Source organism: Xiphophorus hellerii, chromosome 22 (assembly GCF_003331165.1).
Source record: "Xiphophorus hellerii strain 12219 chromosome 22, Xiphophorus_hellerii-4.1, whole genome shotgun sequence".
NCBI lineage: Eukaryota > Metazoa > Chordata > Actinopteri > Cyprinodontiformes > Poeciliidae > Xiphophorus > Xiphophorus hellerii.
Window position 1 is genome coordinate 26103923 of NC_045693.1, and position 15343 is coordinate 26119265.

General features: G+C 40.9%; 1 protein-coding gene across 1 annotated transcript; it reads right to left on the reverse strand.

The window, feature by feature from the left end:
• Positions 1-1137: 1137 nt before the first annotated feature.
• vax1 (ventral anterior homeobox 1) lies at positions 1138-8852 on the reverse strand. Its single transcript, XM_032552284.1, has 4 exons — positions 8225-8852; positions 7208-8066; positions 5773-5960; positions 1138-3144 (listed from the first exon to the last, which is right to left on the reverse strand). The coding sequence occupies exons 2-4, from the start codon at positions 7419-7421 to the stop codon at positions 2617-2619; spliced, it is 930 nt and encodes a 309-aa protein (XP_032408175.1). The 5' UTR covers positions 7422-8066; positions 8225-8852; the 3' UTR covers positions 1138-2616.
• Positions 8853-15343: the final 6491 nt, after the last annotated feature.

Here is a 15343-nt window from a genome sequence, read left to right on the forward strand (position 1 = left end):
GAATATTTGGTGATTAATAGCAAATTTCGATAGAGGCACAGAGAAGCTTCTTACAACTTTGATAATTTAACGATGCGTCACCTAAACTAATAATAATTTTCTCTCTGGTTGTCTTAAAGAAAACGGAAACTCCTGAAGGTGAGCTTGAGAGGCGGCTCGGTCGCTTTCAAAACACACAACCGGAACCTAATTATAAATGTTTTTTTCTTGATTGTTCCCAGAGTATTGATTGGTGGCAATGAAGTGCTGCTGCTGCTGCCAAGATCCTTTTCAGGGATTTATTGCAATGATGAAGAATAAGAGAATAAACATCGTGGACAGTTCTCTTATGGAGACAAAGTAGGCGCGACACTGAAAACCTTGTCAGGAAATCAGGAAAAAAAAAAACTACGGCGATTGGGAAGGGAGGGGGGAGTGGATTTTAAAAAGAGAAACGTAAAAAAATTCCACTCAAATTGTCACCTTGGCTTTTGCATTGTGGGAAATCTAAAATTAAAACCCTCACTGTTTTGACAATTAGCCAATTTGCGCAGGTCTACGAGTGAGGAGACAAAGGCAGCGGCGCGGCTGCACCTGCCCCATCTTTGGAGGCCGTGTTGGTGTTTGTGTGTGGTGGTGACTGTGGGGGTGGAGGTGGGAAGGTGTGTGTGTGTGGTGGGGGTTGGGGGCTGCAAAGCAATCCTCCTCACACATCATTTGTAGAAATTCCAACTATTTCCTAATTCAAGTCTCTCATGGGAGATGCTGCAGCTTTTCCCTCGTGGGAATCTTTTAATCTGTTGAACGCGTGGCTGTTCAGAAGTGTGTCGGCACCTCGTTGTCTGTTTGTGTTGTGACGCTTCTTCCACCAATATCTAGAGAAGTGAAATAAAAAAATAAAAAAGGGAAACTTTTCTCTTCTAAAACCCTATTTAAATTTCCTAATGACTGCCACGTCTTGGTTCCGGTTCCTGGTTTTTCGCGTTTTGCCTTTGACTCGTCGAATCGTGATCTTCCTAGTCTGACGAGCTTTGACTCTCAGCCCCGTGCCTTCACTCACTCACTCACTCACTCACTCACGCACTCACTCACTCACTCACTCACTCGCCGTTTCCTGTCGGTGAAAGCAGCGATCACACCAGCCAACCACGCTAAGAGCTTCCTCACGATGCTGCTTTATACGAGGTAAAACAGTCATGAAATGCATCATAACATCATCTGCAGCGACACGTCATGAAAAAAGAAAGACACTTTGCAGCCATTTACATATCATATAGGCACATTTGTTTAACACGTTTCACAAATGTTTAAGATATTTCACAACAACAGCACCAATAACCTTTAGATTGATTTATCAACCACGCTAAAACATTCATCCATACATTACTTTCCCCAACTATACAAATCGTCAATTAATTACAGATGTGGATATTTTACAATAAAATAACAACTTTATGGTACAATTCTCAATCGGTGTTTTTACACAACAGCAGTAGCATTCACTCTCTTGTCTGAACTTCAACTTTATTTTTTGCTTGTTTTTTTTTCTTTTCAAGACAGGAGATGGAACTGTATTGTCGGAAACCTTTCCTCCAAAACGACGCCGCTTACATTGTCTCCTCTCAGGTGTGTGTGTCTGCTCCTGTCACTGGCACAGGACACACACCTGCATTAATCTCAGGAACACAGTGGGGGGTAAAATAGCATTTACAAAAACAAAAGGGGGGCTGGGGGGGTAATAATAATAATAGGCGTACTGCATTTCTGGTGGCAAAAATTCAGCAGAGAAGAGTAATGCTGTTGAAATCGTCACAAAACAGAAAAATAACAGTGAACATTCCACATGATCACATTGTCTCTACAAGCTGGTTCATCCTGAAGCATTAGAAAACCCAAGCTGCGTCTGTGCGTCAAAAGCGCTGGATTATGAGTTTGAGACTGGCTGTGCAGCAGCTTTCACTCAGAGGCGCTTTCCTCCTCCCTCAGAAGCTCCCGTTTTATTCATTCGCGCCTCCGCAAATAGGTTTTAAACGCTCCGATGGGCTCACTAGATCACACAAGCTGCTTTGCTGCTCGGCTATTTCTGCCCTGCGTCTTCTCGCCGCGACGTGCTGCATCGAACCAACAATTCCGACGGGTGAAACGCAGTTTAGATAGAGTGCCAATTACCTTAAATATTCTACTGCCTGTCTGAGACTTTGCTGCTGTGCAGCAGCGTAAAGCGCTTGCTTTAACTGGCCTGGACCTTTTTATGCTTCAGGCTGGCTGTGTTAATTCAGAATGTGTGGCAGAGAGATCATTTCTTTAACCAAAAAAAAAAAAGTAAAGATTTTTTGCATCCAACTCACCCCGCCTTTCTGTTTCCGTATAAATATTTGTGTGAAGATTTGTGCAAAGTCCTTTCACTGACATCCGTTTTTTGTTTGGCGAGCGAATGTCGTTTGTTTTCTTGGTTCCTCCTTCGCTCCTTGTACAAGGTGCCAGATGTGCAGGAATACATAAGCTTGTTAGAGAAGGTGACACTGACAAATGACAGACACTTGGTAAAAACCAAACAAAGATAGGAACAGCTAATAAAACTAATGAAACGCTTCCAGAAGCAAACAGGAATCCGTACGAGAGCAAAACCACAAACCATCATTCCAGAGTCTTCTTGTCCATGGATTCTTTGCCATTGGTCCGCGAGTAAGGCTCAAAGGCAGAGGAGCTCAGGTAGCGTGCAGAAAGCTCCTGCAGGTTGCCAGCCAGCGAGCCGGCCATGGAGAGGGGATTGGACGAAATGCGGGTGGCCACGCCACTGAGAATGGACGGCATTGGGAAGCTGAAAAAGCCGTGAGCGGACGGCGGGCTCTGCAGCCCCGCCACCGTCCCTGACGAGGTGACGGCAGGCAGCGGAGGGCTGCCGCCAGCCGTCCCAGTGCTGCCTCCGCTGCTGCTGCTGCTACTGCTGCTGTTGCTGGCCATGGCGATGGAGGGGGGGCGCAGGGCAGAGCCGCAGTGGGGCAGGAGGCCCGGCAGGCCCGGAGGAGTCAGCAGCCGCCCCTGCTCCAGCAGTCTGAGCACGCTGCACGTGGCGGCCGTCTCCGAAACCACCGAGCGCAACTCCGAGTCCTTCCCCTGGTCCTTCTTCTGCTTTGTGCGGCGGTTCTGAAACCACACTTTTACCTGGAAGAGAACACGAAGGGAGAGCGGTCAGAAACATGGCACTGCAGATACTCGAGCTACACGCAGCAAACATGTTGGTAACTTTACAGCAAGCTGACCCAGAAGTGTTCACACTCAGTACGGCTGTCCTGCGATTTCACAATCTGATCGTCTTCCAGGATGTAGATGTTTTCCTGATCAGTGTACCCACAGAGTTCACTTCAACACTTTATACTTTATTTTTATTTCTCCACCATTACATTCTACATAGAGCCTTCAAGTACTCACTGATGTATGTAATAGTAGTTACGCACAAATGCAGGCCCTTCCATACATAGGAGGATTGTAAGCAGTAAAAACAAACCAGTAGGAATTGACCTAATTCCCTCCCAGAGGTACAAAACCTATTGTAGGAAATTAATTCAATCAAAACTTGCCTAGAGATGTCCTTTCACATGCTAACCACTTCTTAATTTGATCAGCCAAAAATACAACAAAGGTTTACGCGTGGCTTGAGATCCAAACTCCCCGTCAGCTCGTGATAACACACACACACACACACACACACACACCCTTCTTTTCTGGGGGGAGGAGGCACATTTACAGCTTAAGCAGTTCATCCAAATGTCTGCAGTTAGAAGCTCTGACAGGGTCGCTACACTTTTTAGTGTCACGAGAAAGCTGACATGTATAATGTGGTGAAAGTCAAATCAGCATTTTCAGCTAAATGAGTAAACGCTACCTCTTAAACTGGACATGTTAAAGAGGTCGTTTTAGTTGTTTTACATGTTTTTACATTTTGAGTGCATTCAATTCTATGCCGCACATTTATAGCACATTTAGAAACCTGGTATTTAGAATTCGTTTTTTTTCATTTTTTTTTTATGCTGTTATATTTAATTAGGAAGACATGTGATATGTCATATCTGTATTTATGTATTTCTGAAACGCGTTGAAACTTTTGCTTGTATAAAATTGAATTAGCAACTGATCGGTCAGATTTAGGTCTGTCTGAAATGTGCACAGTTTAGTGTGAAGAGTATCAGAGTGAAACAAATACTGCATTTTAATTCATCGATATTTTTGTTCTGGTGCAAAAAAAACCCCAAAACAAAACAAAAAACAGGCAACTAACAGCAACCACCTGGCAACCACATTGGCCACTTAGCCAATCACACTGGAATATTTTCCACTTCTCTTCAGATGTGACTTAACTCTACACAGGCTGTGGGGGAACCAGAGGGGAGACGTGGAAACCACTCAGAAGACGCTCCGGGGCAAAAGGAAAAAAACACGGCGTAGCCGGTAGGTTCACGCAAAGATAATTAAGTGTGTACAGGAAATGGCGGTCATTCCTCCATATAATGGCCTCTTAGCGCCAAAATGACAAAACGCTAATTTTGCCACCTTGTTATTAAAAGGCATCTCGTCGGGACAAGAAGCAGATGCTGAGAGAACATCCCGGCTTTGTCCCGCCTAAATTGGGAGCAAAGGTGTTTGGATTTTTTTTTTTTTTTTTTTCCCCCTTTTGCCTTTTGTGAGCAGAAATAACCGTCTTTACACTCCACACTTATTTAGAACACGTCTGCTAAAAGCAGCCGCTAAATGAAAAAAATAGGAAATGTTAAAGCTCTAAAAAAAAAAAAAAAAGTTTGAGGAAACAGCTGTAAGTTCACCCCGACTGGTGAAAAACACCCAGACCGTTAATGAGGGTGGATTGTTTGCTGTCGTCTGTTGTTTTGGTAGAATAGGCTGACCTTACGCAGACCTTCTCTCAAGGTCAGGCTTCTTCAGTCCTGCTGAAACACATTAACCCCAAAGGCCAAGCCGCTGATTACGGCGCTGTTAGCAGCTTTCAGCGTTTATCACGACAAAAGAGTTTAACGAAATACAAAAATAACAAATAATAAAAAAAAAAAAAAGATCAAATAATTACAAATGTTTTATCACTTAAAAAAAAAACAAAAAAACCTTGACAAAGTAGCCCACGTCGCAGAGAATGAACAGATAATAGCGATGGTGAAGTCAGTGCTCTTCACCTACAATTAATACCGGGTTAGATGCTGCTGTAGACTCTACATGAGTGCAAAGTTTCACATGACTGTAATCTCTTTTAAAACCTTGCTTTTTTTTTTTCTTGCTTTTTTTTTTAGCCAGAAACATTAGCAACAAACTGCATAACGGCATGAACAAAATGCTCCAACCCAAAATAGACACACTTGTCAAAAATAATGTAAGAAGGTGCAAAGCTGCATGTATGTCTGCAAATGTAACCTAACATATGCACTCAGTTGAGCCACCAGAAAGAGTTTGTTGTTGTTTTTTTTTTAACACAGGGACCCAGGGAATCTTATCTCAATATTACCAAACTGAAATTTGAATAACCTATCTTTATATTACAAAATAATTGCACATTAGAGTAAGAAAGCTCCTTTAAAGACAAATAGTTTCCTTTCAAAAATAGAGAATCTGTGTGCTGTTTGGTGCAAAAAAAAGAGAAAAAAAAACACAAAGGAAATAGCTTTTGTTAGGTGTTTTGATTTTCTCTCTCTCTCTCTCTCTCTCTCTCTAGTTTAACATTTCGAGACAAAGAAATGCAAGTGATGAGAAAAAAACTAAAATAAAATAAAAAACGAAAAGCAAACAAACCTGAGTTTCAGAGAGATTGAGCTGACGGGCCAGTTCGGTCCGCTCCCTCCCGACCACATACTGACACCTCTGAAACTCCATCTCTAAGCGATAAAGCTGCTCTGCAGTGAAGGAGGTGCGCGTTCGCTTTGGCCGGTCCAGATCCAAACCTTTTGGCAGGATGATTTCTCGGATAGAGCCTTTAGCATCTGCAACATGGAGAACTTTGAATCAACAAAAAGAACCCAGATAATAATTGATTTCAATTTCTATTGTTGTTATTATTATTATTATTACAACTACTACTAAAACTATCCTGAATATAACTGAATAAAAAGTTTAATATGAAGTAACTTGAGCCATTAACTGTCTATAAAGTCTTTCTAAACAGTTTCTGAATTGCAACTCTGGCTTAAGGAGAAGCATAAAGCGTATAAAAACAATAAAAATACAAAGACCCACTGCGTTTCAGAAATATTTACAAAATAAAAGCTATGAGAAAAATAATTCCTATGTGAATATGTTTACATTCTTTGTAAATATATTCGTTGATACTCTAATTAATACGTGTGCTGTAAAATAGTATAAGAATCTATTATTAGATTTTCAGTGATACTTAAAAATGTTCACATTGGTTCACTTCATGTTTGCTCCAAATTTATTTATCACTTTTTTTTCATGATTAATAAATACACCGGTATCAGAAGGTGGACGTCTGCAAACAAAATACAAGGAACAAAATACTTTATTGATATTTTTGCCCTAAAAGTAAAGCCTTGTTGGTAAATTCAAATAAATGGTAGCCTGAATAAAATTGCTTTCTGACCCACTGACGTTATTCAAATTAGATGAATAACAATTTCTTGACACTGAAAATACATAAATATAAAGTATTACAGAATACTTTAATGCATTTTATTATTGTTCAAATATTGGCTACAGTTTATTGAGATTTATCCTGCTGGAATTGAAACACACTACATTAATAAATGTGCAAATAATGCTAAGGAAATTGTAATAATCAGGATAAATTATGTGGGATAATTCAAGTAAAATTATATTGACTAATGATCTCCATAAGACATCGAGATAAATTATCATTAAATGATAAATTGTTTTATCATTTAAAGAAAACTTAGCCCATAAATCTGAAATTAGTTTACTTAAGAATTCATCTATATACAAATTGCTTTTTTAATGAAATTACATTAATCACTAAAGTTTCCAAAACATTTATTTTTCTTCTTTCTTTGACTGATTTCTATTTTACTTAGTTTGCAAGTCGCATCAGACTTTATTAACACCTTGGGTTTATTTTGGTGATGCTTTAAATTTCAGCGTATTTTTGACTGTACTTTGGTTTTCAGAGTGTGAAAATCACACAATTTCTTAAATCAAAAATGAGCTGACAAACAGGACTATCGACAATCTAAAGAGAGAAAACACTAAGTGTTACCTCGGACAAGGATTCTCCGACAGTAGTCGGGATCCCCCGCGTTCCCCCTGTTCTTCTCACAGTTGTCCATGTTCCCAGACGGTGAAAAGGAATCCTGCTGTTCCTTAAGGAAGCCTTTGGATAGGTTGCCTTGGGAATCTTTACTGTCCTTTCCCTCCTTTAGTCTGTTCTTCAGTACCATTGCTTCTGTCTCTTGGTTGTACCTAACCTCCATGCTCGGATTATCCTCCTGGACCGGAGGCTCGCCTCCTTTTGTCAGGTACAAAAAAAAAAAAAGAAAAAGGATTTCAGAGGATGTGAATTGTCACTGACCAAACTCCCTTATCCAATAATCATGGACTTCTCAGTGAAACTCGACAGTAATTTAGTGCCCCCCTTTCCTCGTTACATAGACGTCGGGCTGATAGATTATCTCCAAATGATCGTAGCGATGGATGCACACTCGCTGTTTCAACTGATTACAGTAATTTTGCTGCCTCCACATTAGTGTAACCTCATGAATACACTAAACTGTTGGTGGAAATAGATCAGGTCTTGATAGAGGGTTTTGCTCGTCCCGTCCCCTCGGCTTGCCCGTTCTCAGCCCATGGAGTCAAGACAAATGACTGGCCTTGTCTTGCAAACCGCACAACCTTGGACACACACAATCACCGAGGTAAAAGTCTTCCAGAGCCGATAAAAGTTCCCAGGCACTTCAACCCTCCATCTGCAGAGTGCAGGCAGACATTTTCCCCGCCGACTCCCTTCCAGCACACCTGATTGTCACAGCATGTCGGCAAACTTTGATCCCGTTTTTTTCTTTTTGGCAATCAGCGGAACCGTGAAATGTGTAGATCTCACCACTATGCCATTGGAGGAACTGGTAGAGAGCCAGAAGAGTAGAAAGCGAGAAAGAGATGGAGGAGGTGGGGTGGGGAGAGAGGTAGAGACAGAGAGAGAGAGAGAGAGGAGATAAGTAAAAAGGATGACTAACAAATCCTCATTGAGCAAAATGTATAAAGGCGATGGCAACCCAACCTGTTCCTCCGCCACCGCAACGCCGGATTCCCCTGAAACTGGAACTGTGTCAAACTTCCTCTTTTTCTTTCCCTGCCATGTGTTCAGTGAGAGAAAACCAGCAGCATCCTGTCAATGCCTCGCCCTGCAGTGTTCCTATAAGACTGCACCCCTGAAGCCGCACTCGGCTCTTATAATCTTAACCTGCATATTTTAAAGCGAAGAATAGAGGAACAAAACTTGTCATTAGTGCCTAGGCTGTCTCCACTCCCGAGCTCACACATATACCCCTGGAATGGCCCCTGCCTCTCTCTTCCACTCACCCTCCAGCCCACAAACTACTCACCCAACCACCAACTCTTAGCTATTTTCATTGTCAGTGCAACAATAACTCTGAACACAGCAGTGGCCAGTAATCCAATAAGACCATTGATTAGGCCACAATGATTCAATTCAAAGTGGTGGACTAGTGCAAGGAACAGTCTCTTGCCCTTCTTGTCACCTTAGCTGGCAAAAAGCCCTCTTCAAGCTGCACCCCTCCTTGAGTGCCATTCATTGCTTTATGGGAAACGGAGAGGAAAAAGAGTGAAAGATGGCAATTATCTAATTGGACTATTAACAAACAAATCTGTAGTGTGGCTGCCCGGCAGCAGTCTCAAGGTGGGTTTAAGGCCTGCTGGCCTATCTTTATTCATGCTCTGTTTTGGGGGTCTGGTGCACGGAGTGGAGCAGGGTTCTTTGTTACGGAAAGGTAAAAAGAAAGCTAAATAGGGAGCGACTGAGGGAGAAGCGAGCTCCAGTCTGGGAAAAACAATGAAGACGCACCATCTTTCCCTGTAAGTGTTTTACAACAGTTGAGAAGAAAACCAAGACTCGACATCCCAAAAAGTCTTACACTCTGACAGCATGAAGAATACTGTTAGTATCTATTTATATTCGATAAATTGGAATACATTCTGATGAGAACTTTTGAAAAATACAACCCTTATGCAGTTATTAATCCTACTTGTCGTTGTATTTCAGTATTAAAATTTTATTTTTTTTATCACACTAATGTATAACCTCTGTACTTTACAAGGGTGCTAGTGCCTATCTGCCATTGTCATTGGGTTAGAGACGGGGTACACTCAGGAGCGGTCAGCTGATATAACAGTCTAATCTTTATTGTTGTGTTTTCATTAGCCATAGGCAGAAAATTATTCATATTTAGGGTAAGGGCTTAAAAAAATGTCAGTCTGTGTATGTATTTATCTTATGCAATTCATGTGTTCATTTAGCGAATTGAGTTGTTGAAATAAATAAACTTTTCAAAAATATCTTAATATATGGAATTGATCGATGATAGATGATAGGTCAGCATTCATATACACTCACCAGCCACTTTATTAGGTACACCTGTTCAACTGCTCATTATCAAATCAATGTCAAATCAGCAAATCACATGGCAGCACCTCAATGCATTTAAGCATGTAGACATGGCCAAGACGATCTGCTGCAGTTCAAACTGAGCATCAGAATGGGGAAGAAAGGTGATTTAAGGGACTTTGAACTTGGCATGATTGTTGGTACCAGACGGGCTGGTCTGAGTATTTCAGAAATTGCTGATCTACTGGGATTTTCACGCACAACCATCTCTAGGGTTTACAGAGAAAAAGAGAAAATGTCCAGTGAACGGCCACAGTAACTTCCAATAACCACTTGTTACAACTGAGGTATGCAGAAGAGCATCTCTGAGCGCACAACATGTCAAAACTTGAGGCGGATGGGCTACAGCAGCAGAAGACCACACCTGGTGCCACTCCTGTCAGCTAAGAACAGGAAACTGAGGCTACAATTCACACAGGCTCACCAAACATGGACAACCGACGGCTGGAAAAACGTTGTCTGGTCTGATGAGTCTCGATTTCTGATGCGACATTCAGATGATAGGGTCAGAATTTGGCGTCAACAACATGAAAGCATGGATCCATCCTCCCTTGTATCAACAGTTCAGGCTGGTGGTGGTGGTGCAGTGGTGAGGGGGATATTTTCCTGGTACACGATGCTCATTTAGTACCAAATGAGCATCGTGTCAATGCCACAGCCTACCTGAGTTTTGTTGTTGACCGTGTCTGTCCCTTTATGACCACAGCGTACCCATCTTCTGATGGCTACTTCCAGCAGGATAACATGCCATGTAATAAAGCGTGAATCATCTCAGACTGGTTTCTTGACCACGACAATAAGTTCCCTGAACTCGAATGGCCTCCACAGTCACCAGTTCTCAATCCAACAGAAAACCTTTGGGATGTGGTGGAACGGGAGATTCGCATCATGGATGTGCGGCCGACAAATCTGCAGCAACTGCGTGATGCTATCATGTCAATATGGACCAGACTCTCTGAGGAATGTGTCCAGTACCTTATCGGATCTCTGCCATGAAAGATTAAGGCAGTTCTGAAGGCAAAACGGGGTCCAACCTGGTACTGGCCAGGTGTACCTAATAAAGTGGCCGGTAGTTGTATATTTATGTACATTGTTTTTTTTTTAGAGGAAAACATCTGAAATTTGATGTAGAAAGAGTTGCAGTATTTTCCCTCAAGGAGAGCTTCAAGTCACTGCTACATTTTTTTCTGCTCACAGAATTTAGCACTCCTTATTTTGGAATCTTTGTAAATCAGGCCCATAAAGTTATATAAAAAACTTATTTATTAAATCCACTGTAGAACGTTTTGCTTGGTAATGGCAAGTTCAAGATACGGAGAAACTACTCACTTGTATTATCTAGTGAGTAGTTGCTAACACTCACTTGCAACTACTCATGTATTGACCAGGCGTGATTTTGACACATCACAAACTGTCTTCACATCTTTAAGATCCTGGAGATCCCATGCACTCTGATCTTGAGTTATTTTGAAGGATTTTCAGTTAGGGGTTGATTTAGTGCATTGACTTGGTCGTTCTAACAATTCTACTTTCTTTCTGAAATATCAATTCATACTTTGTTTGTTTTTTTTGGCTGTGTTTCTGGGACTCATGTTTCAAATTCAGATTCTTGCCTGATTTTCCTTCAATTATTTAATGCCTTCCAGTGCCAATGTTGTGCGAGAGTCCACACCGTGGTGTCTCCACTTGAAAACTTCAGTTTGTAGGAGTGATGTGAGGACCACACTATGCTTCCCTCTTACTTCACTGGCTTGTCCAACTTTTCTGTACCGTTAATCAAACTGCTAGTCTTGAACAATGAGTGTGCAGGGACACCGTTGTGGTTAAGAACATTACTGAACATTACTGTTAAGAACATGCTGCTATTTCCGAGTCTTTGTGAAGGTCCATGTGAGTGATCCTTCACTGTTGGACAACTCTTTTGATCATTATTTTGAGCCATGTGTCAGACATCTTCCCACGGGGTACTTGGCTGCTCTATGAGGGTACAATGCCGCATTTCGTTGTGTCTTGTATCTTCTACCCTTTAAGTCAAAAAATGTAGCGGGTTATAGATTTTGAACCTAAATGTGCGAGTTTGTGAAAGATAAACTTACAGTGGTGAGTTGTGTTGACCTTTTATTGATTTTGTCAAACCTCCAAGAGTTGAATAAATTTGAATTTTTAGGTTAGCACTTAAAAAACTGAAAGAAGAAAAAGACAGGAGTGGGAACCATTTCCCAGAATGCGTAGCGGCATGTTTTTGGTATCCGGAGATGGAAGTGCGTTACATTGATCTGACTCTTGTGTGCTAAAGCGAATGTTTATTTTAATGCAATTCTCATTTACAAAGCTTGAGAATAATGTTCTGTTCACACTAAATGCTTTCTTTTTTTTTTAAAATCGCAATTATTTATTTATTTATTATTTTTTGTTTCAAGTTCTACTGTGTTTTTACCTCAGTTCAGGTCTTGTCGTAGTCTGTTCAGTTCCCTGTATTAATAATTGCATAAAAAGTCTTGCCCTATGAATTAATTAATTTAATTAATTAAGAGTCTACTAGGAATGCTAAAGCTGGTTAGCATGGTCACATATGACAGCAGATAAACTGTTTCCCTGGAACAACAAGTTGTTTCTCATCCATTAGCACATTGAGCATCAAGTACACAAGGATGATTGACAGCACCGAGACCCTCCTCCTGGCTCTGATGGGTTGTTTTTGGTCAGCAGCATTTCTTTAGATGGCAACAGTTGCTCAGAGAAGAGGTAGAGGATTTTGATCTTTTCACAGATTGTGTGCCTCATACCATACTGTCACAACATGACGGCCTTTTTAACATGTAATAACATGTTTTTAATAAAGTTACATGCTGTACCTTTAAGGGTGACTTTTTACTGAGGTTATTGTACGACTTTGCTGATCCCTGAAGATGCAGTGAATAAACTGGTGGATTTTGACAAGCTAATACTTTTGATTTTATTATAAAGTAAGCTTACACAAAGAAGTGCTATTACTGAGCTCAAAGAAATGCTAAATGCCTCGTACTTCTGTAGTGCTTTGTCAAGTCCAGAGGACCCCCAAGCACTTTACACTACATTCTGTCATTCACCCATTCACGCCCTCACTCGCACGTTGTAGCCACAGCTGCCCTGGGGCAGTCTGACTGATCAAAAAAAAAAAAAAATCACAGAACTCCACAAACTAAACAATTAAAGAATTGTCTCCAAGGTTAATAGCTACTGGCAACTTGTATCAAGGGCTTCATTATGAACAATATCTCTTTGTTATGAGAAAAAATGAAAAATATAACATTCCACCTATCTTCTTTTTGTTTGCAGACCATTGTGTTCAAACTTACGGAGCCCCCTAGGGGACATTCCCTCGCAATAAGTTTCCATTCTCTCTTAAGAAAAAGGATTGAATTCCCACACAATACCTTTGCGTTCCCTCATAATGTTGTGCTAGTCGGTTCATGCGGCATCTTGAATGTCTAATGGCTTTGTGCTACAATATAATGTTTTTGTAAGGTACGCTGATATCTCGTTTTCGAGATATCAGAATTTTTATCTCTTTTTCTTTATTTTAGAAATGCACCACAAACTTATGTGCCAAATGCAAAAGCAAAACAGGTCAAACGTGGGTGTCCCATCTCATAAACAGAAACTTTCTGCAAGAAGGAAAAGAAGAAAAAAATCTAAAACTATTTGGACTATGTTTGAGTTATTTTCACGGGATAATAATCCAGTATCTGATCGTGTCTTTTTTTGTGTTCAAATGGTTAATAAAGGATCATTTTCATGCACAGTCCCATCTCAACTTTACATAAACAAACATGAACATGCAGTGATAGTAACGGCCTTCTTAATATCAGTTCATAGACGAGACTTAAGAATGTATAAACATGTTTTCGCCGAGGCTCTTCAAATCGATCCGCAATTTTAAACTGATATTTGTTATCACTGCGACTGTGTACAAAATAGACCGTGGTGCATTTGCTAATTTATTGCAAGGCAACGCGACATTTACTACGAGGGAATGCAATGTCCATGTCCCCTATGGGGATTTGTAAAAACTAACTCTGGATGAGGAAAGGAAACGGTTTTAGAACGAAAGCTTATTGGGATCCAGTTATTTTTGACGACCTTCGCTTTCGGATACTTTTTGCTTTTTCCTCTTCAAGCACATTAAAAAACGAACTGAAAAAAATGTATGCTTACGTTCCAATAAGATAAAAATCTAAAACAAAAAAATATGAATGAAGAGGTTTTAAAAATGTATGTCTCAATGCGTTTTTCTACAAATCTAAAATCATAGAGGCCTCCATTGCACCACTGCTAGACCGACAACAAGCCCATCCACAGACAGAGAGCTCTGCAAAAGTGACATCACCATAGATCAGCACTTATTCAGGAACATTATCTTCACTATTACAGGCATAATTCTAACCCAGGCTTCCACATCGTACTATTGCTGTTTTTCATTACTTTTAAATTGGGCATAAGCAGTATTTTCTGAATATATTTATTGTTCCACCAAAATATTTGAATCTCCCCCTAATTCGCTCAGGCATGGCTCGGCTGAATAATGGCGCAAAATTCCTGCTTATTTCTACAGAGGAAATGGTTACTTTTGTCACAAGACCCGCTGAGATTCCAACATCTTTATAATCCAGGCTCTGCCGCTGATTGTGCCACACGCAGTCACTTAAACACAGTCGGCAATTTCAGCCACTAGCGGTGTCAAAACAATAAAAAAAAAAAAAACAACACAATGACAAAATAGCCTGTGGTTATGGGAGTATAGTCTTCTACATCAGTTATGGATGAATATCTACCTGATGCCGCATGAGCAACAAATCCTGCTCACAGAGACCAGGTCGGATTCCTGCCGCAATCAGACGTGTTTGTTATTATTGCAGAATTGCATATATTCACAACACTAACTAACATATTGTTAGTTCAGGACCGACCGATTGGGGCACGAGATCTTGGATTGCAAACGAGAGCAAACGCTCGGCGGGGCGGTCACACGTGTTCACTTTCATTTTGGAACATCCAAACTTCTTTTATTAAAAACGAAGGAACGTTTTGTGTGCAATCATCCAGCGTGGACTCCCATGCTTTGATGGCCAACAGAATGTGCTCCATTTGTTACTTTGAGAAAGAAACATTTTTTTAAATGTGCTCTGTTAGTTTTTACCCCCATTTGCTCCACGTTGGCTTTTAGTGGCCTTTTAAATAGAACCCAGGGCTACCTAGGCACCTTTGTTTTTTTTGTTTTTTTTTGGCAAAGCCAGTTTAGGTTTTCTAATACAAGGTGGGTTGCTGTGAAGAGTGTAGGCCTTGGAAAGCCTCGGTGTGTGAATAACAACACGGTAACTCAAGATGAATGGTTTTATTCAAAGCCCCGCTTTACGTTTACAAATGTGCTGATTATGTTCCACAGTGAAAGAGCAAGCTGTTCTTGAACCCACTAAATAGAGCGCTGGATTTGCTCTGCGGTGGATGGGAGCGGTGGGGGAAGTGGGGGGGGAGATGTGCACGTAGACAGATGAGCTCAAAATGTGTGGAGCGCTTTTTCTTTTTTTTTTTTTCACGACGACTGTGAGCATTTTATTTTCTTTTTAGCCAGCTTTTCTTTAGCTCAACATCTCCGTCGCCTTAAAAAAATATTGCATACAGACACTAATGCTGCGGCGGAAGTAATATTTGCCAACAAGCACAGATCCATCCAGG

Bases quoted from the DNA above. Each gene is read 5' to 3' on its own strand.
- vax1 (XM_032552284.1), bottom strand. From the start codon at position 7,421: ATGGAGGTTAGGTACAACCAAGAGACAGAAGCAATGGTACTGAAGAAC. The intron at 5,961-7,207 runs GTAACACTTAGT...TCCATGTTGCAG, and splicing joins TCGGAGAATCCTTGTCCGAG to ATGCTAAAGGCTCTATCCGA. The intron at 3,145-5,772 runs GTTTGTTTGCTT...GTTCTCTTCCAG, and splicing joins TCAATCTCTCTGAAACTCAG to GTAAAAGTGTGGTTTCAGAA.